At 40.4% G+C, this 25,862-nt stretch overlaps 1 protein-coding gene across 1 annotated transcript in view; it reads left to right on the top strand.

The window, feature by feature from the left end:
• Positions 1-25,862, top strand: part of ZC2HC1B (zinc finger C2HC-type containing 1B) — a 65,605-nt gene that overhangs the window by 27,482 nt on the left and 12,261 nt on the right. The window contains exons 5-6 of the mRNA XM_025384083.1: positions 6,390-6,529; positions 11,229-11,337. Coding sequence (XP_025239868.1) covers positions 6,390-6,529; positions 11,229-11,337 — 249 coding nt within the window. The remainder of the gene's footprint in view (positions 1-6,389; positions 6,530-11,228; positions 11,338-25,862) is intronic.

Genomic DNA, 25,862 nt, shown 5'->3' on the forward strand with positions numbered 1-25,862 from the left:
TTGGTGTTGGTGTATCAATTTAACAGAAAATAGAATCTAGATACAGATACCCCCCTATCTGTAGGTAATTGATTTTCTTAAAAGATTCCAAGGTAATTTACTGGGGGAAAGGCTAGTCTTATCAACAGATGATGGTGGAACAACGGATATCCATATGGAAAAATGAACCTTGATTCTTATACCATTGTCTTAATCTGTTTGTGTTGCTGTAGAGAAATACCCGAGGCTGGGTAATTTATAAAGAAAAGGGGTTTATTTGGCTTACAGTTCTGCAGGTTGTACAAGAAGCATGGCACTGCATCTGCTTCTCTTGAGGATCTCAAGAAGTCTCCAATCATGATGGAAGGTGAAGGGGAGCAGGCATCACATGTCAAGAGAGAAAGCAAGAAGGAGGGGAAGGAGGTGGGAAGGAGGAGTGACAGGCTCTTCTTCTTCTTCTTCTTTTTTTTTTTTTTTTTTTGAGAGGGGGTCTCACTCTGTCACCCAGGTTGGAGTGCAGTGGCATGATATCAGCTCACTGCAACCTCCATCTCTCAGGCTCAAGCCATCCTCCCACCTCAGCCTCCCTAGTAGCTGGGATCACAGATGCATGCCACCGCGCCTGGCTAATTTTTTTGTATTCTTGGTAGATGTGGGGTTTCTCCATGTTGCCCAGGCTGGTCTTGAATTCCTGGGTTCAAGCAATCCGCCTGCCTTGGGCTCGCAAAGTGTTGGGATTACAGGTTTGAGCCACTGCACCCAGCCCAGGCTCTTCTTAACAATAAGTTGTGATGGGAGGTAATAGAGCAAGAACTCACTCCATACCAAAAGGACAGCACCAAGCTTGTTCATAAGAGATCCACCCCCATGATCCAAACAGCTCCCACTAGGCCTGCCTCCAACATTGAAGATCAAATTTCAACATGAGATTTGAAGGGGACACATATCTAAACTGTATCAACCACATATAAAAAGTCATTCAAAAAGGATCATTGACCTAATATAATTGTTACAACTAATGACCAACAAAGATTTGCCAGGCAGAACACAAAATCCACTAATAATTTTTTTTAAAAAAAGGAAATTAGCAAATTAGGCCTTACCAAAATTAAAAATTTCAGTTTGAGACTTAAGAAAATGAATCTGGTCTAAAGAAATGATCAATAAAGAAAACAACAACAACAACAACAAAAATGGAAAGGCAAGTTACAGACAGGGAGACAAATATTCATAATATGCATATCTGACATAACAGGAATATATAAAGAACTCTTAAAACTCGGTAATGAGACAACCCAATCAGAAAAGGTATACAGTAGGAGGCAGATGTATTTGAACAGACACATCACAAAATAATAGCCAATAAGCACATGAAAAGATACTCAACATCATTTTCATTAGGAAAATGCAAATTAAAAAACCATGAGATACCACTACACATCCACTTCAATGGCTAAAATTAAAGACTGACGATACAATACCTGTAATCCCAGCACTTTGGGAGGACAAGGTGGGTGGATCTCTTGAGGCCGGGAGTTCGAGACCAGCCCGGCCAACATGGCAAACCCTGTCTCTACTAAAAATACAAAAAATTTAGCCGGGCATGGTGGCTCACTCCTGTAATCCCAGCTACTTGGGAGGCTAAGGCATGATAATCATTTGAACCTGGAGGCAGAGGTTGCAGTGAGCAGAGATTGTGCTAATGCACTCCAGCCTGGGTGACAGAGCAAGACTCTGTCTCAAAAAAGAAAGAAGAAAAAGACTGACACTGTTAAGTGTTTGCTATGATGTGGACCAACTGGAAGTCTCATATGCTGCTGATAGAAGTATAAAATAGTACAACCACTTTGCACTGGTATTTTCTTAATAAGTTAAACATACACTTAGCCTATACAGCAATTCCATTTCTTGATATTTATACAAAAAATGAAACGTGTCCATAAAAAATATTTACATGAATGTTAGCATAAGCAAGCTTTATTCATATAGCGTAAACTGGAAACAACTAAAAATATCTGTCAACAATTGAATAGGTAAACAGATTGTGGAATATTTACAAAATGGACTAGTATTCAACAATAAGAAGGAAATACATGCAGTAACATAGATGTTCTATTATATGAAATTATAGGTCAGGGAAATCTTATGAATAGTAACAGGAAATGGATAATTGGTTGCCTGAGACTGGGTTTTGCAAAATATTGACTGAAAGGGGGCATGAGGGAACTTTCTGGGGTGATGAAAATGTTCTGTATTTTAATTAGGGTGGTTAAAATGGATACATTTGTCAAAACTCATTGAACTGTACATGTAAAATAGGTGCATTTACTTGTGTGTAAATTATTCCTCAAAAAGACTATTTAAGAAAGTGCAAAAATGAAAAGCCACAGTGTAGTCATACTATAAAATCGTCTGAAAAATAAGTCATCTGAACTTCTATACCAGAAAATAATCCTCTTATTTGCTTCCCTTTTATTGAGTGCTAATGAAAATATATCTTGATGTGTTGTCTTAAGATATTCAGTAGAAAGATCTGTGCTGTGATTTTAGTAATAATGTAAGTACTTTGGCAACAAGTTTCATATAACAAAAAACATCTTTTATGAGAAATATATTCATTTTAAGATCAGAAGCTACAGCATTGATGGCTACCTTATGGTTCTTTAATTGAATAAGTGAAACCATGTCAGATGTCCTGCTGTGTGAATTTCTCTCACATTTTAGATCCAACTTGGATCTAACTTGGATCTAAAATGTGGGGATTATTGTTTCTCCAAAAAAAAATTCCTTTTGTAAGGCCTCACCAAATGTTCAATTGATTTTTCTTTTCTTTATATTTCTATGCTAACATATCATTTTATAATGAACTTCTTTCTTGTGCCCTTTACGTAATTTTATGCAACAAACCAAATGATTATATGCACTCCCAATATTTTCACCACAATTGGATGATTTTGTTTGTGCAGGGATTTTATATTAGCCCAGAATTCTCAGGCTTAAGTACTAGAGAATTTATTTGCTGTTGTTGTTGTTGTTTTTCTTTCTTTCTTTTTTTTTTTTTTTTTGAGATGGAATTTCACTCTTGTTGCCCAGGCTGGAGTGTAATGGTAGGATCTCAGCTCACTGCAAACTCCACCTCCCAGGTTCAAGCAGTTCTCCTGTCTCAGCCTCCTGAGTAGCTGGGATTACAGGCACCCATCACCATGCCCAGCTAATTTCTGTATTTTTAGTAGAGACAAGATTTCATCATATTGGTCAGGCTGATCTTGAACACCTGACCTCAGGTGATCCACCCACTTCGGCCCTCCGAAGTGCTGGGATTACAGGCATGAGCCACTGTGCCCAGCCAGTATGAGAGAATTTATATACATATAACTAGAATTATATATAACATGGCCTAACATGCATGAATGTGCCAGTAATTTCTCTTTTTTTCTCAGCATGTTTCCCTATTTTCATGATTCAGTTTTTGAGACATGCCTATATTCTGCTTTTTAGTGACTTAGCTAAGCCTGTCAATGATTTAAATTTCTCAGATACTGTGACAGTTTATGGGGACAGTGATATAGAATATTTATAATTGTTATTTTTCTGTGAGACCTGGGACATTCAGTTACCATTTTATATAGCTACATAGACATGGATATACAGCACAATGTTGGCATTTTAAAATAATGCTTGGTTTTCCACTTTTCTGTGAGATCTAGCCACCATATTCCTCATAAGAATTCATTTGTACTCTGACTTTTAAAATCATTACCTATTGAAATAAATAGGACGTGGTGATTTTCTGAAAACATTATTGATAGAGGAAGAGAGGTGACTCCGATTGAACTGACAGTAGAACAAATAACTCGGTCATGCTGGGTTCAGATTATTGTTGCAGAAAACACAACAATTCTTAAAGTATGTGAAGTTCAACATAAATAGAATCAGCAACCTTGAATTCTCAGCCACAGGACCCTCTCCTGCCTGCTCTCTGCCCCTCTGGTGGGGACTTACGTTCCTTCTGTAGGTTCCCAGAGGCCTTAGTGCCTCCTCTTCTACAGTTTATCCCACCAAGCAGTAATTGTCTGTTTGCCTAGTCATCTCTGAGATTTTCATTGGCAGAGAAATAGACTTCAACTGCTGTCTCCATGGTGATATGTAGTACCAAACACACAGAAGGGTGGCAGTGAGTGAATGAGCAAGTGGGATTAGGGAAGCTACTCAATATTGCCATGATCATTGTCTTTGCCTAATGTGAGTAGGGTTTATGGTTGCGGCATTTCTTATGTAAGACTTCGATTTCCAGATGGCAAAATTGAAGAAATAACCACCAAACTGAGAGCCATGTTCTAGATGATTCTTCTAAACCATTGTAAATGAATTCTGAATGATAATGGCACTTTCTATTGTACTTTTTTCCTAGGCAGTTTCACTTCTATTTGGTAGTTGGAAACATAACCTTGCTGAACCTGTTTCCTTATAGCAATAGCTGGCATTTATAAAACATTTAGTATATTCCACCCTGCCCACTGTGCCAAGCCTTTATGTGGGTTATCATAGTTAACTTTCACAACAACCTGACGAAACGGGTGCTATGTAGGTGCTGGGAAAATGGAAGCTTAAGGAGGTTGGGTAACTTGCCTGCGTTCACACAGATAGCAAGTAAAGAACTCAGGCTCAAAACCACTCAGGCAAGCTCTAGCACTGGGCTTTTTATCATTTTCCAGTGCTGTCCTGTTCTGTTTTTTTCAAAGCATTTATCTCCGTGTGAAACTTTTATTTATTTGTTTCTGTACTAGAATGCTTACTCCTTGATTTCAGAGACATTGCATCCCCAGGTGTAAGACAGCACCTGGCACCAAGTAGATGCTCAATCAGTATTAAATAATGATGAGGTACTGCCTTCTGGATGGAGTAAGAAATAAAGGATAAGGTTACCAGATAATTTGTAAGTGCTTAACAATTGTTACATTTTATGAATATACATTTTAGGAAATGATTTGTTCAAATAGAAAACTCCCCAAACTGCTTTAAAAAGTGGCTTACAAAAAATTCTTAATATCCCTTCATGAAATATCCATCCACACATGTAGGAATTTTGACTATACACTAACACAAGTTCTACACTGAGTTTGAGGTTGATGCAGTTTCACAACCTTCTTGGGGTGCGGGGGGGGGATTATTTTATGTTGCTGATATCTAGTATGTTATCCCTTTAAGGTGCCTAAAACAAAACAAAGCAAACATCAATCTCTGCTTGATTTAGAGGGGTAGGTGCCAACCTAGTTTTGCTATGAGCAGCTCCACGTTCTAAGAAGATCTTGGCTCTTTCCCAGTTCTCATTTCTCTCACTAGCCAATTATGTCTGGTAATTGCAAATGAAAGAAGAATTTAGACAAAAAGATATTATACAGAACCATAGAGAACCTGAGACCGACAGGAGCTGCCTGGGCCATTGCATCTCTGGAAGCTGAAGCTGTTTTTGGTGAACTTTCCTATCATCCCTCCTTTTCTCCCTTTTCTATTTTTTGACTCCTCACCTTTTATCCTATTACTATCTCCTTCCTGAATATAGCCTGCTCACTTAGTAGTTAAGTGAAAAAAAAATCTAGCCACTGCAAAAGCAGTATGTCTTTCTGCCAGTGACACAGTCCCATTGACTTCCGTTCACATCTCCCAAACCCCCGTTTTGAAACATCCCATCTCCCTCTGTAACTCCGTAACTTCTGTAAGACCCACCCAGCACTACAACCTAGGTTTTGAATATTCTATGCCCTTCTGTGCCATCAATATTAACATTCTGTGTTTCTAGAACTACTTTCTTTACACAGGATTTACTAAATAATTCATTTCATTGGGAAGTTCTTAAGTATAATCTTCTTTGTTTTTCTGGAAAAGTACATCACTTAAACATTTCAAGGGCACATACTTGAAATGAATGCACAGGCTGTGACATTTTTCCCTGCCATGTCCTTTAGTTGAGCCCTGCATGTCTCCCCCTTTGGGAGTTTGGGACCTTGTTCTTTCATGTTGGAGCAGAGTTCATATCATTACTTATATATTTATTTATTTATTTACGTATTTGAAATAGTGTCTTGTTTTGTTGCCCAGGCTGCAGTGCGGTGCATGATCACAGCTGACTGCAGCGTTGACCTTCTGGGCTCAAGCTATCCTCTCGAGTGGCTGGAACCACAGGCACACACCACCACACCTGGCTAATTTTTTGTAGGGACAGGGTTTTGCTATGTTGCCCAGGCTGGTCTCAAACTCCTGGGCTCAAACAATCCACTCACCTCACCCTCACAAAGTGCTGGGATTACTGGCATGAGCCATAATATCCTTATTTCACTTAATGTAGTTCACTCTATAATTCTGTAGTTGTTTTTGAAATGTTAATTGCCATTTGTTATCTTTACATTCAGATTATATTCAATGCCCATATTGTATGAGGAGGTTTAATGAAACCGCAGCCGAGCGACATATTAATTTCTGCAAGGATCAGTCTTCTCGCCGAGTCTTTAATCCAGCTCAGACAGCAGCCAAATTGACATCCAGAGCTCAGGTAACTATCTCTCCCCAGGTGTTGGCTCTTGTGCCCTTGCATGCCTGGGGTGAGCAGGTAGAATTCCCTAGAGAACCTCAATTACCCATCCTAAGAAGTGTAAGGGTGAAGAGAACTGATCACCATTGCTCATCCCTATGGGAGCTGACTTCTTTTGAAGGAGAATGCTTTCCAGCTAATGGCACCTTTGGGTGTTGTAGAAAAAAGCATTTCTAAAGTATTTGTAGCTTCTTTGGGTGAAGACTTGAATATATAGTGTTTCTATAGTATTATGGCAAAACTCTTTATCAAACAGTAGGTATCAACCTTAACCATCCAGAAAAGAATTACGAATCTAAAGTGAAACTGCCTGAGTGGGACAGGCTGTCCCAAGGCAACTTCCCCACAGGTCATGTGTTTTGCTCTGTAGAGGAGGGGTCTTCACCTTTTATTTAAAGTCACAGAATCAGCAAGTTAAAGGGATATGTGAAAGAATGGAAGCAGCTGTTATAATTAGGTGCAAATCAGTAAAATAACAACCTGAAGTGGAAGACAGTAGATTTATAAACCACAGAACTGGAGCCAGCAAACAGCACCATACACATCAAAGGTCTCAGGTACATACCTACAATATAGCATAAAAACTATTCGTTTCATAGACATGCTTAGATGCCATGAAAAGTTGGTTTGAATACTTTAAGTGCATACAGACTGTTTATTTTTGAGACAGGGTCTCACTCTGTTGCCCAGGCTGGAGTGCAATGGTATAATCATGGCTTATTGCAGCTTTGACCTCCCAGGCGCAGGTGCTCCTCCCACCTCAGCCTCCTGAGTAGCTGAAACTACAGGTGCATGGCACCACGTCTGGCTAATTTTTTGTATTTTTAGTAGAGCTGGGGTCTCACTGTGTTGCTCAGGCTGGTCTCGAACTCCTGGGCCCAAGCGATCTGCCCTCTTTGGCCTCCCAAAGTGCTAGGACTACAGCTGTGCGCCATCGTGCCTGGCCCCTGCAGCCTGTTTAGAAAGCTTCTGGTTAAATCCGGTATCTAATGGGGTGGGACCCTTTCCAACAAAAGCGGATCCCACAGACTGTGGATCATGAGCTCTATTCCCATAAGCATTAGAGAGTTATTGACTATCACACATGTACCAGAAACTGTGCTAGCTACTGGTTGATCAAGAATTTGTCATTGAAAGATGGAGGAGGACTTGGAGCTGGTACAGTTGGCATATATAGGAGAGCTATGGAAGAAGAAGTCACTGCAATTCCTGGAAGTCTTCAAAGGCAAGCAAATGTTTTGCCCTTAAATATCAAAATGGGTTCACCAGCCTAGAGTTGGGGTTGGGAAGCGCTTTATGCACAAAACATCCAGCTTGTGGCCTGAGGCACCCATCTGGGGGGCTAAAGCATACAGTACCTATGAAAGAGGTACAGGATGCCAGATGTGGTGGCTCATGCCTGTAATCCCAGCACTTTGGGAGGCCGAGGTGGGCAGATCACCTGAGGTAGGGAGTTCGAGACCAGCCTGACCAACATGGAGAAACCCCGTCTCTACTAAAAATATAAAATTAGCCGTGCGTGGTGGCACATGCCTGTAATCCCAGCTACTTGTGAGGCTGAGGCAGGAGAAGCAGTTGAACCTGGGAGACGGAGGTTGTGGTGAGCCGAAATCATGCCATTACACTCCAGCCTGGGCAACAACAGTGAAACTCTGTCTCAAAAAAATAGAAAGAAAGAAAGAAAAGAAAGAAAAGGAAGGAAGGGAGGGAGGGAGGGAGGGAGGGAGGGAGGAAGGAAGGAAGGAAGGAAGGAAGGAAGGAAGGAAGGAAGGAAGGAAGGAAGGAAGGAAGGAAGGAAGGAAGGAAGGAAGGAAGGACAGGGACAGGCAAGATAGGCAGCCAGATCTAGAAAGGCTTTAACTCAAGTCAGTTGAGAGAGGAAGAAAAGAGGAATTGATTGAAGAGACACCCTAAAATCAAGGACAGCCAGACCTGAGGGCCTGGAAGCAGGAACTGGAAAGTCCTCAGGAAGTCAGGCAGTCCTCCTTTGTACTTTGCCATCCCGTCTCTTCCTCCTGCTATTCACTGCCTTCTGTTCTCTCTGACAATGGGGTTTCTTGGCCTTTCTGTCCAATTGGCCTCATGTGTCATCCTGCAGGCAGTGTGGGTTGGGTGAACAGTGGAGGCTGGAGTGACATGGAACTGGCTTTTAAGGAAGGTCACTTTTGCAACTACTGTTCCTCATGGATTAATGGGAGACCAAGTAGGACCCACCACAACAGGGAAAAAATGAGGGCCTAGATTAGGAAGATTAATAGGGTGTGTGGGAGGGAGAATCTAAGAAATAATTGGTGAGACTGAGAAAATGATTAGACATAGGATAAAAGAGGGGATCAGAGTTGACAATAAGGTTTTCAGCTCCAGAGCCTGGAGAGATAGGAAGACAATCTCTGTAGATAATAGAACACAGGAGGGAGGACATATTTGTGTTGAGGGGCAGTGGTTATGATAAATACAGTTTTATAGATTCAGTTTTGTTTTTTACTTTTGTTTTTGAGACAGTCTCACTGTCACCCAGGCTGGAGTGCAGTGGCGCAATCTTGGCTCACTGCAACCTCCGCCTCCCAGGTTCAAGCGATTCTCCTGCCTCAGCTTCCCAAGTAGCTGGGATTACAGTCACCCACCACCACTCCCAGCTAATTTTTGTATTTTTAGAAGAGATGGAGTTTCACCATGTTGGCCAGGCTGGTCATGAACTCCTGACCTCAAGTGATCTGCTTGCCTCAGCCTCCCAAAGTGCTGGGATGACAGGCATGAGCCACCACACCTGGCCTAGATTCAGTCTTGACATCTGAGATAGCATGGGAAGAAGTGCAATGTAGAAAAAGCCAGGATTCTACATTCAGTAGTCAGGGTTTGAATTTCTTTTTTTTTTTTTTTCTTGAGATGGAGTCTCACTCTGTTGCCCAAGTTGGAATGCAGCAGTGCGATCTCAGCTCACTGGAAACTCTGCCTCCCGGGTTCAAGCAATTCTTGTGTCCCAACCTTCCAAGTAGTGGGATTACAGGCGCCCACCACCATGCCTGGCTAATTTTTGTAATTTTAGTAGAGACGAGATTTCACCATGTTGGCCAGGCTGGTCTTGAACTCCTGACCTCAGGTGATTCGCTTGCCTTTGTCTCCCAAAGTGCTGGGATTACAGGCATGAGCCCCCGTGCCCGGCCAGGGTTTGAATTTTAATTCTATAATTTAGGTAAACTTGGCTGATTTACTTAAATTCTTTGAGATTCACTTTAATCTGTCAAATGGGGTTAATCATGTGTGCCTTGCTGAGTTGTTGGGGGACTTAAAGATAAGTGAAGGACCCAGTTCAGTGTCTTGCACATAGGGGCTCCTCCTTTCCTCTCTCTACATTACCCCACCCTCCCCTTCTCCAGTAGCCTTTTCTAGTTGATACGATTGGCATCACACTTTTGGAGGAATATGACTACTTTGGGCTTGATTACAGCCTAATTATGGAAAAGTTTCTTTGTATAAGTCTACCTACATTCTGTAAAGCAGTAAAGGGTGAGTTGCATTTCTGCAAATGGTTCCTCTTACCGGTCTCCGTAGTTAGTCAGCTTTAGTGGGGCCAAGGAGAGCACAGGAAAGCAGCAAACGGAAGTGTTTTTATTCCTGAAGAAGGCCAGCTGGCTGTCAGTGTAACCAGTGACTTGGCCCCATTCCTCTCCTTGTTTTCCAGAGCTGAGTGGTGATTGGGAACACAGAAGAAAAATCGCTTGCTTTGTGAATTCCTTCACTCACTGTAGAGTATATCTGAACAGCCGTGTTTGTTTCCTTTGTGCCAGCTTCACCACTTTGGGGCCTTGTCTAATAGTGAGGCTTACTCAAAAATGGAACAGGAAAGGAGGGGTTGTTTCAGTTTTGAAGGGCTGTTAACAACACAGCCGAAATATGTTTCTATTTTAAACATAATCAGCTTTTAAAATGTGTCATACCCTTAACCAAAAGAGACCAATATGGGCCTCTAAAAATAGCTTTATTTGTGTGAATGGGGATGAGCTGTGTGTTATAGTCTCTCAGCCATTCTTACCCAAGTGAGAATTCTCACTTGGGGTAACAGGTTATCTTTATACGGCAGTTTCCATGGAACTGGAGGTGGGATCAGTGACAAGGTGAAAGGAGCATGTGAGAAGCCTTTTGGTCCTTATTTCGTTTTAATATAACTATTCTGCTGCTGCTGCTCTGTAGGGAGGGGGATGGTATAGGGATGTTGTAATTTCATGCTTAAAACATTTGTTGCCTGCCAATCTGTTTTTCTTCTCTGTTCATGTTAAAAAAAAAAAAAAAAAAAAAAAAAACTGTCTTCAACTGTAATGAAAAAAATAAAATGTTCTTTAACTTTTATTGACATTAAGTGATTTCTTATGTCTCCATACAACTAATTTTATAGGATGAATATACCACTAACAACCCCAAGGGCTTCATTATGGAAGGGAAGCTTCAAAACCCAGATATGGCTTTGAGCACCAGCTGGGAGGACAAGAACTAGGCTAACTGAAGTGCAGGGTGTGTGTCTGTCCCCTTCTCCTGGATTCAGGGAGTCCCTGCAGATGATGCCAGTCTGCTGCTGGTGAAGTGGGAACAACCGTACCTCCTATGTGGTACCTGAGGTTACAGAAGGTGTTCTCTTTGTCTCTCTTTCTTTCTCTCTCTGTAGGGTAGGGCTCAGATGGGTCCAAAAAAAGAACCAACTGTTACCAGTGCCGTGGGAGCTTTGCTGCAGAACAGGGCCCAGTTGGCCACAAGTGAAGTCCCAACCAAGTCCGGTGAGTCAGAGAGTGCATTTCAGCTCTCAAATGATGGGGGTCAGAGGAGATCACTATTGGGTCTGGGATTCACCGGTAGTCTGCAAAGGCTCTAAGACATTCACTGTTGCTTCCGGATGCAAAGATATTTGGAGTAGAGGTTAAAGCTTATTTGCCAAAAGGGAGTATTTCTTAATTTATCAGGATTACACAACTTTCACAATGTACAAGTCAAATTCTATTATTGCAATGGGAGTCTAGAACCATTGTTCTCTGGTCTAGTAAAATTGAAGAGATTGAAAACAGGAGAAGACCATGTGTCTTATGTTTGTGTTGAAAATAAAGGGAAAGTTTCTTCTCTAGAAATAAATACAGATCCTCCTCAATGTATGATGGAGCTATGTCCTGATAAGCCCATTGTAAATAGAAATATGATTTAAAAAAATGCATTTAACACCCCAATTAACTGATGTAAAGTTGAAAAATCTTATGTCAAACTATCATAAGTCAAGAATTTCTGTACAGTCATCCCTCGGTATCTACAGGGAATTGGTCCCAGGGCCCTAGTGGATACCAAAACCTGAGATGTTCAAGTTCCTGATATAAAATGGTGTAGAATTTGTATATAACCTAGGCACATCCTCCTGTATACACTAAATCATCTCCAGATTACTTATAATACCTAAGGCAATATAAATACTATGTAAGTAGTTGTTATGCTATATTAAAATTGTATTATTTTTTATTATTGGTACAGTTGTGTTTTATTTATTTATTTATCTATTTTTAAATGTTCTCCATCTGTAGTTGTTAAATCTGCAGATGTGGAACCCATGGGAACAGAGGCTGACTGTAATTTCTTCAAAGTAGCAGCAAGGCAGAACCATAGGAGCCATCCTAATGGGGATGAGGTGGTATCTCATTTTAGTTTTAATTTGCATATCTCTAATGATTTGTGAGGTTAAGCCTCTTTTCAAGTGCTTATTGATCATTTGTATATATTCTTTGAAAAAATGTCTGTTCAAGTCCTTTGCCCATTTTTGAATTGTTTTTGTTGTTTTGGTTTTTGCTAACTTAATCACCAGTGTAATTAGTTGTTTTTGTTGTTGACTTTTAGGAATTCTTTATGTATTCTGGATATTAATCCCTTATCAGCCATATGGTTTATAAATGTTCTTTTATTTCCTATTCCATGGGTTGCCTTTTTTACTCTGTTGATATTCTTGTGTATGTGTGTGTGTGTTTGTTTGTTTGATTTTGAGACAGGGTCACTGTTGCCCAGGCTGGAGTACAGTGGCACAATCATAGCTCACTGCAACTTCAACCTCCCAGGCTCAAGTGACCCTCCCATCTCAGCCTCCCAAGTACCCAGGACTATAGGCATGTGCCACCATGCCCAGATAATTTTTAAATTTTTCATAGAGATGAGTTCTCACTATGTTGATATTCTCCTGATTCATAAATTTTTAAAATTTTCGTGAAGTCCAATTTGTCTATTTTTCTTTGGTTGCCTCTGGTGACCAAGAAATCCAAGAAATTGGATTAATCTTTGCCTAATCCAGGGTCAGAGAGGTTTACTCCTATGTTTTTGTCTAAGCTAAGGCTAGCTTTAGATCTTATATTTTAGGTCTTTGATCCATTTTGAGTTAATTTTTAATATTTGGTGTTAGGTAATGGTCCAGCTTCATTCTTTCGAATGTGGATGTCCAATTTCCCCATTTAACCAATGGTCTTGCACCCTTGTCAAAAATCATTTGACCATGTAAACAAGTGTTTATTTCTGGACTCTGTTCTATTTCATTGGTTTATATGTCTGTCTTTATGCCAGTATTACATTTCCTTGATTACTATAGCTTTTAGTAAGTAGTGACATAAGGAACTATGAGTCCTCCAAGATACAGCCAAGATTGCTTTGGCTATTTGGGATCCCTTGAGATTCCATGTGAATTTTAGGTTGGGCTTTTTTATTTCTGCAAGGAACATCATTGAGATTTTAACAGTGATTGCACTGAATCTGTAGATTGCTTTGTTTAGTATGGACATCTTAACAATAGTAAGTCTTCAAATCCATGAAACATCTAATATATTTCTGTTTATTTATGTCCTGTTTGTTGGTGTTTTTTTTTTATCATGAAAGGGTGTTGAATTTTCTCAAATGCTTTTTTATGCATCAATTGAGTTGGTGATGTAATTTTTGTCCTTTATTCTGTAAATGTAGTGTACATTGATCAATTTTCATGTGTTGAACCATCCCTGTATCCCAGGAACAAATCTCACATGGTCATGGTGTATAATCCTTTTAACATGCTACTGAACTCGATTTGTTAGTATTTTATTGAGGATTTTTGCATTAATGTTCGTAAGGGATGTAGTTTTCTTATAGTGTCTTTGAATTCAGGGTACCCTTGGCCTTATGGAATGAATTAGGAATGTTCCTACTTCTTAATATGTTTGGGAAAAGTTTGAGAAGGTTTGGTATTAGTTCTTCTTTAAATGTTTGGTAGAATTTACCAATGAAGCTCTCAGGTCTGGAGCATTTTAATGTCATAAGATTTTTTATTATTAATTCTATCTCCTTACTAGTTATAAGTCTTTGAAATATTCTATTCGTTCATGATTTACTGTAGGTAGGTGTTTTGTTTTTTAGGAATTGATCCATTTCATCTAGGTTATCCAATTTTTTGGTATATATTTTTTCATAATACTTTCATGAAATCCTTTTTTATTTCTATAGCATTGGTAGTTATATCTCCACTTTCATTTCTGATTTTAGTAATTTGTGTGTTTTCTCTTTTTAAATTTTAACTTTTTTTTTTTTTTTTTTGAGAGAGAGCCTCACTTTGTTGCCAAGGCTGAATTGCAGTGGTGAAATCTTAGCTTACTGCAACCTCCATCTCCTGGGTTCAGGCGATTCTCCTGTCTCAGCTTCTCCAGTAGCTGGGACCACAGACACACACCACCACACCTGGCTAATTTCTGTATTTTTAATAGAGACAGAGTTTTGCCGTGTTAGCTAGGCTGGTCTTGAAATTCTGGCCTCAAGTGATCTGCCTGTCTTGGCCTTGCAAAGTGCTGGGATTACAGGCGTTAGCCACTGTGCCTGGCCCCTCTCTTTTTTTTTTAATTAGTCTATCAAGCTAATGGTTTTCTTTTTAAGTTCAGGGGTACATGTGCAGGATGTGCAGGTTTATTACATAGGTAAACATGGGCTATGGTGATTTGCTGCACAGATCATCCCATCACCTAGGTATTAAGCCGAGCATCCATGAGCTATTCTTCTTCATGCTCTCCCTCCTTCCCCCATTCTCCAACAGGCCTCAGTGTGTGTTGTTCCCCAGCGTGTGTCCATGTTTTCTCATTATCCAGCTCCCACTTATAAGTGAGAACATGTGGGATTTGGTTTTCTGTTCCTGCATTAATTTGTGGAAGATAATGGCCTCCAGCTCCATTCATGTCCCAGCAAAGGACACCATCTCATTCCTTTTTATGGCTGCATAGTATTCCATGGTGCATATGTACCACATTTTCTTTATCCAGTCTACCATTGATAGACATTTAGGTTGATTCCATGTCTTTGCTATTGTGAATAGTGCTACAATGAAAATACATGTGCATGTATCTTTATAATAGAATGATTTATATTCCTTTGGGTATATATTCAGTAATGGGATTGCTGGGTCAAATGGTATTTCTGCCTCTAGATCTTTGAGGAATCACCACACTATCTTCCACAATGGTTAAACTAATTTACAGTTCCACCAACAGTGTAAAACTGTTCCTTTTTCTCCACAACCTTGCCAGCATCTGTTATTTTTTAACTTTTTAATAATAGCTATTCTGATTGGTGTAAGATGTTATCTCATTGTGGTTTTGATTTACATTTCTCTTATGTTCAGTGAAGTTGAGCTTTTTTCATATGTTTGTTGGCTGCATGTATGTCTTCTTTTGAGAAGTGCCTGTTTATGTCCTTGGCCTACATTTTAATGAAGTTGTTTTTATCTTTTAAATTTGTGTAAGTTCCTTGTAGATGCTACATATTAGATCTTTGTCAGATGGATAGATTGCAAACATTTTCTCCCATTCTGTAAATTGTTCACTCTGATGATAGTTTCTTTCACAGTGCAGAAGCTCTTTAGTTTAACTAGACCCCATTTGTCAATTTTTGCATTTGTCGCAATTGCTTTTCATGTCTTCATCATGAAATCTTTGCCCATGCCTATGTTCTGAATGGTATTGCCTAGATTTTCTTCTATGGTTTTTATAGTTTTGGGGCTTTACATTTAAGTCCTTAATACATCTTGAGTTGATTTTTACAGATGGTGTAGGGAAGGGGTCTAGTTTCAATTTGCTGCATATGGCTGGCCTGTTATAGCAGCACCATTTATTAAATAAATAATTCTTTCCCCATTGCTTGTTTTTGTCAGGTTTTTTGAAGATCAGATGGTTTTAGGTGTACAAACTTGTTTCTGGCTTCTCTATTCTGTTCCATTGGTCTCTGAGTCTTTTTGTACTTGTGTAATACTGTTTTGGTTACTGTAGTCTTATAGTGTAGTTTGAAGTTGGGTAGCGTGATGGCTCCAGTTTTGTTCCTTTTGCTTAGGATTGTCTTGACTATCTGGGCTCTGTTTTGATTTCATATAAATTTTAAAATAGTTTTTTTCTAATTCTGTGAAGAATGTCAGTGGTAGTTTAATGGAAATTGCATTGCATCTATAAATTGCTTTAGGCAGTATGTCAATTTTCATGATATTGATTCTTCCTATTCATGAGCATGGTATATTTTTCCATTTGTTTGTGTCATCTCTGATTTCTTTGAGCAGTAGTTTATAGTTCTCTTTGAAGATATTCTTCACTTCCCTTGTTAGCTGTATTCCTGGGCATTTTATTCTTTCTGTGCCAATTGTGAATGGAGGTTCACTCATGATTTGGCTCTCAGCTTGCCTATTGTTTGTATATGGGAATGCTAGCAATTTTTGCACATTGATTTTGTATTTTGAGACTTTGCTGAAGTTGCTTACCAACTTAAGAAGCTTTTGACCTGAGACAATGGGGTTTTCTAGATATAGGATCATGTCATCTGCAAATAAAGATAGTTTGACTTCCTCTCTTCCTATTGGAATCCTCTTTCTTTCTTTTGCCTGATTGCCCTGGACAGAACTTCCAATACTATATTGAACAGGAGTGGTGAGAGAGGGCCTCTTTGTCTTGTGCCAGTTTTCAAGGAGAATGCTTCCAGCTTTTGCCAAATCAGTGTGATATATGCTGTGGGTTTGTCATATATGGCACTTATTATTTTGAAATGTGTTCCTTTAATACATAGTTTATTGAGAGTTTTTTATATAAAGGGATGTTGAGTTTTATTGAAGGTCCTTTCTGCATCTATTGAGATAATCATATCTTTAGATCTGTTTGTGTAATGTATCACATTTATTGATTTGTGTACATTGAACCAACCTTGCATCCCAGGGATGAAGCCTACTTAATTGTAGTGGATAAGTTTTTTGATGTGCTGCTGGATTTGGTTTACCAGTATTTTGTTGAGGATTTTTGCATTGATGTTCATCAATGGTATTGACCTGAAGTTTTTGTTGTTGGTGGTGTATCTCTGACAGGTTTTGGTGGTGGGCTCCTGTAATCCCAGCTACTCAGGAGGCTGAGGCATGAGAGTCACATGAACCTGGGAGGCAGAGGTTGCAGTGAGCTGAGATTGACCTCACTGCACTCCAGCCTGGGTGACAGAGTGAGACTCCATCCCAAAAAAGAAAAAAAAAATGCGTTAGGGAAGATTCCCTCCTTTTCAATTTTTTGAAATAGTTTCAGTAGAAATAGTGTCAGCTCTTCTTTGTACCTTTAGTGGAATTCATCTGTAAATCTATCTGGTCCTGGGCTTTTTTTTTTTTTGACTGGTAGGCTATTTATTTCTGCCTCGATTTCAGAACTTGTTATTGTTCTGTTCAGGCATTCTGTTTCTTCCCTGTTCAGTCTTGGGAGGATGTATGTGTCCAGGAATTTTCTTCTAGAATTTCTAGTTTATGTGCATAGGGTTGTTTATAGTATTCTCAGATGGTTGTTTGTGTCTCTGTGGGATCAGTGGTGATATCCCCCTTATCATTTCCGATTGTGTTTATTTAAATCTTCTCTCCCTCTTTATTAGTCTAGTTAGCAGTCTATCTATCTTATTAATCTTAAAAAAACAGTTATTGGATTCTTTGATTTTCTGAAGGGTTTTTTTGTGTGTTTTTACTTTCTTCAGTTTAGCTCTGATCTTGATTATTTCTTGTCTTCTACTAGCTTTGGGTTTGTTTGCTCTTGGTTTTCTAGCTCTTTTAGTAGTTGTCAATTTGAAGGCCGGGCGCGGTGGCTCAAGCCTGTAATCCCAGCACTTTGGGAGGCCGAGACGGGTGGATCACGAGGTCAGGAGATTGAGACCATCCTGGCTAACACGGTGAAACCCCGTCTCTACTGAAAAATACAAAAAAAAAAAACTAGCCGGGCGAGGTGGCAGGCGCCTGAAGTCCCAGCTACTCGGGAGGCTGAGGCAGGAGAATGGCGTGAACCCAGGAGACGGAGCTTGCAGTGAGCCGAGATCCGGTTGCTGCACTCCAGCCTGGGCGACAGCGCAAGACTCCGTCTCAAAAAAAAAAAAAAAGAAAGTTGTCAATTTGAGATCTTTCTAGCTTTTTGGTGTGGGCATTTAGTGCTATAAATTTCCCCCTTAACACTGCTTTAGCTGCAACCCAGAGATTCTGGTACATTGTGTCTTTGTTCTCCTTAGTTTCAAAGAACTTGATTTCTGCCTTAATTTCATTATTTGCTTGCAAGTCATTCAGGAGCAGGTTCCATGTAGTGTTCAGTTTCCATGTAGTTGTGTGGTTTTGAATAATTTCTTAATCTTGAGTTGTTTCGTTTCCATGTGATGTGGTGTGGTTTTGAGTGAATTTCTTAACCTTGAGTTCTAATTTGATTGTGCTGTGGTCTGAGAGACTGGTTGTTATGATTTCAGCTCTTTTGCTTTTGCTGAGAAGTGTTTTACTTCTGATTATGTGATCAATTTTAGAGTTAAGTGCCATGTGGCAATAAGAATAATGTATATTCTGTTGTTTTGGGGTGAAGAGTTCTTTAGATATCTTTTCTTTCATTTCAATCTTGGAGAATCTGATTATTATAGGTCTTGGGGATGATCTATCTTCTCACGGAGTATTTTACTGGGGTTCACTGTATTTCCTGAATTTGAATATTGGCCTGTCTTGCTAGGTTGGGGAAGTTCTGGATTATATCCTAAAGTGTGTTTTCCAACTTGGTTCCAGTCTCTCTGTCTCTTTCAGGTATGCCAATCAGTTGTAGATTTGGTCTCTGTACATAATCCCATATTTCTCAGAGGTTTTGTTCATTTTTTTCATTCTTTTTTCTCTATTCTTGTCAGCCTGTCTTATTTCAGAAAGATAGTCTTCAAGCTCTGAGATTCTTTCTTGCTCTGAGATTTTTTCTTCCACTTGGTCTATTCTGCTATTAATATTTGTGATTGCATTGTGAAGTCCTGTAGTGTGCTTTTCAGCTCTAACAGATTAGTTATGTTTCTCTTTAAACTGGCTATTTTGGCTCTCAGCTCCTATATTATTTTATCGTGATTCTTAGCTTCTTTGCATTGGTTTACAACACGCTTTTTTATCTCAGTGAAGTTTATTACCCACCTTCTGAAACCTACTTCTGTCATTTCAACCATCTCAGCCCAGCCCAGTTCTGAGCCCTTGCTGGAGAGGTGTTGCAGTCATTTTAAGGAAAAGGGGCACTCTGGCTTTTTGAGTTTTCAGTGTTTTTGCATTGATTCTCTCTCATCTTAGTGGGTTTATCTACCTTTGATTTTTTATGCTGCTGATCTTTGGATGGGTTTCGTTATTGTTTTCTATTTGTTTTTCTTTTAACAGTCTGGCAACTCTTCCATAGGGCTGCTATGGTTTGCTGGGGATCCACTCTAAACCTTAGTTTTCTTTTTTTTTTTTTCCGGTACCTTGAGGTATCACCTGTGAAGCGTGTGAAATAGCAAAGATGGCAGCCAACTTTTTCCTCTGGAAGCTCTGTCCCAGGGGTCTTGACCTATTGCTGGCCCAAATTTGCCTGTAGGAGGTGGCTGAAGACTCCTGTTGGGAGGTCCTACCCAGTCAGGATCAGGAACCCTCTTAAAGAAGCAGTCTGCTTTTGATAGAGCAGCTATGCTGTATTGGAGATCCCTTCAGTCCCTGATCTGTTTGGGCTCTCCAAGGCCCACAGGCTGGACAAGCTGAGAAGCCAAATGGCCAAGTTGGCAGCCTGCCCCACCCTTCAGACACTTTGTCCCAGAGAGAACACAGGCCAGGGTGACCAGAGGCCGCTGTGGGTGGGACCTGACTGGGAGTACCTGCCCCACAAGGAGGAGTGGATCAGGGTCTTGCTTAAAGAAGCAGTCTGGCCATACCTCAACAAAACAGCTGTGCTGTGGTGATGAACTGCCTCTGTCCTTGTCAACTTGGCCTCTACAAAACCCAAAGGCCAGAAGGGCTAAGTCATCCAACCAACCCGGGTGACAGCCCTCCCCTCCTCTGGGCACTTCATCCCAGGGAGAGATCAGAGCTCTGTCTCTAATATGTGCAGGCAGGCATGGCTGGAGGGTCCAGCTGGAAGGTTCTACCCAGTGACGAAGAAGCAGTCTGGCCATGATCTGGCAAAGCTGCTGTGTTGCACTTCTAGGGAAACCCTTCCTCGTCTGGACCGTTTTGACTTTCCAAAGCCCACAGGCTGAAATGGCTGAATTGACCGAACAGCAGAGGTATTGCCCTCCACTCTCCTCTTGAGGCTCCATCCTGTCTCAGGCAGGCTCTACCCTGTTGCTGATCGCTTGCTGGAATTCCAAGACAGTGGGTCTTATCTTGTGAGGTGCGGTGAAAGTGGGGTCTACAGAATGATGCTGATTGGCTCCCTGGATTCTGCCCCCTTCCTAGGGGTATATGTGAACCACCCACCTTGCCTGAGTTGCAGAAAGACTGGTGTGTTTAAAGTTCCTGGGTTTCTGTGTGTGCCTCAGCAGTTGCTCTGCCAAGTCTCTACCCAGTTCTAAGTGACAGATCCAAAGCTCTGGTGCATGGGCTCACAAGGGGATCTCCTGATCCACAGGTTGCAAAGATCCATGGGAGAAGCATGGTTTCTTGGGTCACATAGTCACTAATTGCTTCCATTGGCTGGGGGTGGGGGTTTCCTTGGCTCCATGTCACTCCTGGTGGGCCATCGCACCACCCTACTTTTCTTCATTCTCCGTGTATTGAGTTGATTCCCTAATCAGTACCAATGTGAGAACCTGGATGTTTCAGTTGAAGGTGCTGTATTCACTTGCCTGTTTTGTTCCTCTCTGTGAATGCTGTGGACCACAGCTGCTTCTAATTGGTCATCTTGGCCCCTGCCCCTATGGTTTTTCAATTTATTGATTCTTTTCAAAGAACCAACTTTTGGTTTTATTGATTTTTCTCTCTTATTTTTCTATTCTTGATTTCATTTCTCTCTGTCTAAACTTTATTATTTACTTCCTTCCACTAGCTTTTGATTTCATTTGTTCTTCTCTCATTCCATAATTTGCAAAGTTGGATTGTTGATTTGAGATCTTTTTTGTTTTTTTAATGTAAGCATTTATAGGTGTAAATTCCCCCTTAGCACTGCTAAGTCCCATAAGTTTCAGTGTGTTTTTTCTTGAGCTTCGTTCATCTCCAAATATTTTCTAATTTCTCTTGTGATTTCTTCTTTGATACATTGGTTGCTTAAGAATATGTTGTTTAATTTCCATGAATTTATGAATTTTATAGTTTTATTTCTGCTTTATCTCACTGTGGTTGGAGAAGACACTTCATATGATATATGTCTTTTTACATTTACTTATACTTAATTTGTGGCCTAACATGTGGTTCATTCTGAAAAATGTTGCATGTGCCCTTGAGAAATATATATTGCCGTTTTTGAGTAGAGTGTTCTGTATATGTCTGTTAGATCTAGTTGGTTTATTGTGTTAAGTCCTCTATTTTCTTACGTATCTTTATCTAGTTGGTATTGGAGTGGGGTATTGAAGTCTCCAACTATTATTGTAGAACTGTCTATTTCTCCCTTTAGTTCTGTTGATTTTTGCTTCATATATTTTGATGGTCTGTCAGTAGGTTCCTCTTTGTCTCTTGTAATCTTTTTTGATTTAAAGTTTATTTTGTCTAATATTAGTGTAGCCACTAATATTAGTGGCCTCTGTTCTCTCTGGTTATTATTTGCATGCTATATCTTTTTCCATTCTCTCAATTTCAATCTATTTGTGTCTTTGGATCTAAAATGAGTATTTTATAGACAGCATGTAGTTTTATTCATTCTGCCAATCTCTGCCTATTGATTGGACAGTTAAATCGATTTACATTTCAAGGAATTACTGATAAGGAGAGATATTTGTCATTCTGATATATGTTTTGTATATGCCTTATAGCTTTTTTTCCCTCATTTCCTGCATCACTGTTCATATGATTTGGCTGTGTCCTCACCCAAATCTCATCTTGAATTCCCATGTGCTGTGGGAGGGAACTGGCGGGAAGTAATTGAATCATGGGGGTATGCCTTCCCTGTGCTATTCTCATGACAGTGAGTAAGTCTCACGAGATCTGATGGTTTTCAAAAGAGGAGTTCCCCTGCACAAGCTCTCTGTTCTCTTTGCTGCCGTGTGAGATATGCCTTTCACCTTCCACCATGATTGTGAGGCCTTCCCAGCCATGTGGAACTGTAAGTCCAATAAACCTCTTTCTTTTGTAAATTGCCCAGCCTTAGGTATGTCTTTATCAGCAGCATGACAACAGACTAATACAGTAAATTGGTACCAGTAGATTGGGGCGCTGCTGAAAAGATACCTGAAAATGTGGAAGTGACTTTGGAACAGGGTAACAGGCAGAGGTTGGAACAGTTTGGAGGCCTCAGAAAAAGACAGGAAAATGTGAGAAAGTTTGGAACTTCCTAGAGACTTGTTGAATGACTTTGACCAAAATACTGATAGTGATATGGACAATGAAATCCAGGCTGAAGGGGTCTCAGATGGAGATAAGGAACTTGTTGGGAACTGGAGCAAAGGTTCCTTTTGTTATGTTTTAGCAAAGAGACTGGTGGCATTTTGCCCCTGCCCTAGAGATTTGTGGAACTTTGGACTTCAGGGAGATGACTTAAGGTATCTGGCAGAAGAAATTTCTAAGCAGCGAAGCATTCAATATGTGACTTGGGTGCTGTTAAAGGCATTCAGTTTTAAAAGGGAAACTGAGCATAAAAGTGTGGAAAAGTTGCAGCCTGCAACTTTTATAGCACAGGAAAGACTTGCCCCCATTATTTAGTTACTTCCCACTGGGTCCCTCCCAAAACACATGGGAATTCAAGATGATATTTGGGTAGAGACACAGCCAAACCATATCATTTTGTACCTGCCCCCCCAAATCTCATGTCCTCGCATTTCAAAACCAATCATGCCTTCCCCACAGTCCCCCAAAGTCTCAACTCATTTCAGCGTTAATTCAAAAGTCCATAGTGCAATAGAAAAGAAAATCCCATTTTCTGGGGAGAAATTCAAGCTGGCTGCAGAAATTTGCATAAATAATGAGGAGCTGAATGTTAGTCCCCAAGACAATGAGGAGAATGTCTCCATGGCATGTCAGAGCCCTTTGTGGCAGCATCTCCCATCATAGGTCCGGAGGTTTAGGGGGAAAAATGGTTTTGTGGGCCGGGCGCAGCATCCCTCTGCTGTGTGCAGTCTAGGAACTTGGTGCCCTGTGTCTCAGCTGCTCCAGCCCTGACTAAACGGGGCCAAGAGACAGCTCAGGCTGTTGCTTCAGAGGGTGGAAGCCCCAAGCCTTGGCAGCTTCCATGTGGTGTTGAGCCTGTGGGTGCACAGAAGTCAAGAACTGAGGTTTGGGAACTTCTGTCTAGATTTCAGAAGATGTATGGAAACACCTGGATGCCCAGGCTGAAGTTTGCCGCAGGGGTGGGGCCCTCATGGAGAACCTCTGCTAGGGGAGTGTGGAAGGGAAATGTGGGGTCAAAGCCCCCACACAGAGTCCCGACTGGGGCACCGTCTAGTGGAGCTGTGAGAAGAGGGCCGGCTGCCATCCTCCAGACCCCACAATGGTAGCTCCACCAATAGTTTGCACCATGCACCTGGAAAAGCCCCAGACACTCAACACCAGCCCACAGAAGCAGCCAGGAGTGGGGCTGTATCCTGCAAAGCCCTAGGGGTGGAGCTGCCCAAGGCTGTGGGAGTTCACCTCTTGCATCAGAGTGACCTGGAGGTGGAACATGGAGTCAAAGGAGATTATTTTGGAGCTTTAAGATTTGACTGTCCCGCAGGTTTCAGACTTGCATGGGGCCGGAAGCCCCTTTGTTGGGCCAATGTCTCCCATTTGGAATGGCTATATTTACACAGTGCCTGTATCCCCATTGTATCTAGGAAGTAAATAATTTGCTTTTGATTTACAGGCTCATAGACAGAAGGTAATTGCTTTGTCTTGGATGAGACTTTGGACTGTGGACTTTTGAATTAATGCTGAAATGAGTTAAGACTTTGGGGGACTGTTGGGAAGGCATGATTGGTTTTGAAATGTGAGGACATGAGATTTGGGGCGGCGGGGGGCAGGTACAAAATGATATGGTTTGGCTGTGTCTCTACCCAAATATCATCTTGAATTCCCATGTGTTTTGGGAGGGACCCAGTGGGAGGTAACTGAATCATGGGGGCAAGTCTTTCCTGTGCTGTTCTTGTGATAGTGAATAAGTCTCATGAGATCTGACGCCTTTAAAAAGAGGAGCTCCCCTGCACAAGCTCTGTGTTCTCTTGTCTGCTGCCATGTGAGACATGCCTTTCACCTTCCAACATACTTGTGAGGCCTTCCCAGCCACGTGGAACTGTAAGTCCAATAAACCTCTTTCTTTTGTAAATTGCCCAGTCTTGGGTATGTCTTTATCAGCAGCATGAAAACAGACTAATACAACTGTCTTATTTTGCTTTTAGTTGATTTTTGAAGCAAAACATTTATATTCCCTCCTCATTTCCTTTTGTATGTATTCTGTAACTATTTTCTTAGTGGTTACCATGGGGACTACATTTAACTTCCTAATCTTATCACATTCTAATTTGAGTTTATACCAGTTTATCTTCATAACATAAAAAAACTGCTCCTTCAGCAACTTCTTTTCCACCCATTTTGGTTGTTGATTTCACAAAATTACATCTTTATACAGGTTGAATGTTCCTAATCTGAAAATCGGAAATGTAAAATGCTCTAACATCTGAAACTTTTTGAGCACTGACATGACATGCAATTGATTTTTGGATTAGTGATGTTCAACCAGTAAGTATAATGCAAATATTCCAAGATTTTAAAAAAATTTGCAACACTTTGGTCCCAAGCATTTCAGATAAGGGATCCTTAACTTGTGCTTTGTCTACTAAACTATAATTCCTCTATTTGGTCTGTTAAATTATGTATAAAACAAAATGTGGAGTTACAAACCAGTTACAGTACTAATTTTTAGACTAATAATTGTTTTTAAAAATGTATTAGTCTCAAATCGTGTCGAAAACAAAAAAGTGGAGTTACAAACCGTTATTACAATAGTACTAGCTTTTATAATTGTCCATGCATTTACCTTTATTGAGATTTTGATTTCTTCATACAGCTTCAAGTTTCTGTCTAGTATCCTCCTACTTCACCTTGCAGGATTCCCTTGAGTATTTCTTGCAGGGCAGGTCTCATGATAATGAACTCCCTCAGCTTTTATTTATCTGGAAATGTTTTAATTTCTTCCTCACCTTTTTTTTTTGTAAGAGACAGGACCTTACTATGTTGCCCAGGTTAAACTCAAGCTCCTGGACTCAAGCAGTCCTCCTACCTCAGCCTCCTGAGTAGGTGGGACTAGAGTCATGCACGTCTGTGCCCATCTCCTCCCTTACTTTTTGAAGGATAGTTTTTTTGTATATGGGATTTTTGGTTGACAGTTTTTTTCTTCTAGCACTTTGAATATATTGGCCCACTGTGTTTCATCCTCTAAGGTTTCTGTTGAGAAGTCTACTGATCTGATTGAACATTCCTTGTTTGTGACAAGTCATTTTTTTTTTCTTGCTACTCTGATTATTTTTTGTCTTTTTCTTTTGGAAGTTTGATTATAATGTGTCTCAATGTTGGTCTCTGAGTCCGTCTTACTTTTAGTTTTTGAATGATTCTTACATGTTTATAGTCATGTCTTTTGTTAAATCTGGCAAGTTTTCAGCCATTATTTCTCTCTGCCCTTTTCTCTCTCTGCTCCTTCTGGTATTCCCACAATGCATATGTTGGTCAGTTTGACAGTGTCCCACAGATCCCTAAGGCTCTGTTCACCTTTCCTTAATTTTTTCTCTTTCTCTTCCTCAGACTCGATAATTTCCATTGTCCTGTCTTTAAGTTTGCTGAGTCTTTCCTCTGTTTGCTGAAATGTGTCCTTGAATCCTACCAGTAAAGTTTTCATTTCATTTAGTCTATTTT

This window comes from Theropithecus gelada, chromosome 4 (assembly GCF_003255815.1).
Source record: "Theropithecus gelada isolate Dixy chromosome 4, Tgel_1.0, whole genome shotgun sequence".
NCBI lineage: Eukaryota > Metazoa > Chordata > Mammalia > Primates > Cercopithecidae > Theropithecus > Theropithecus gelada.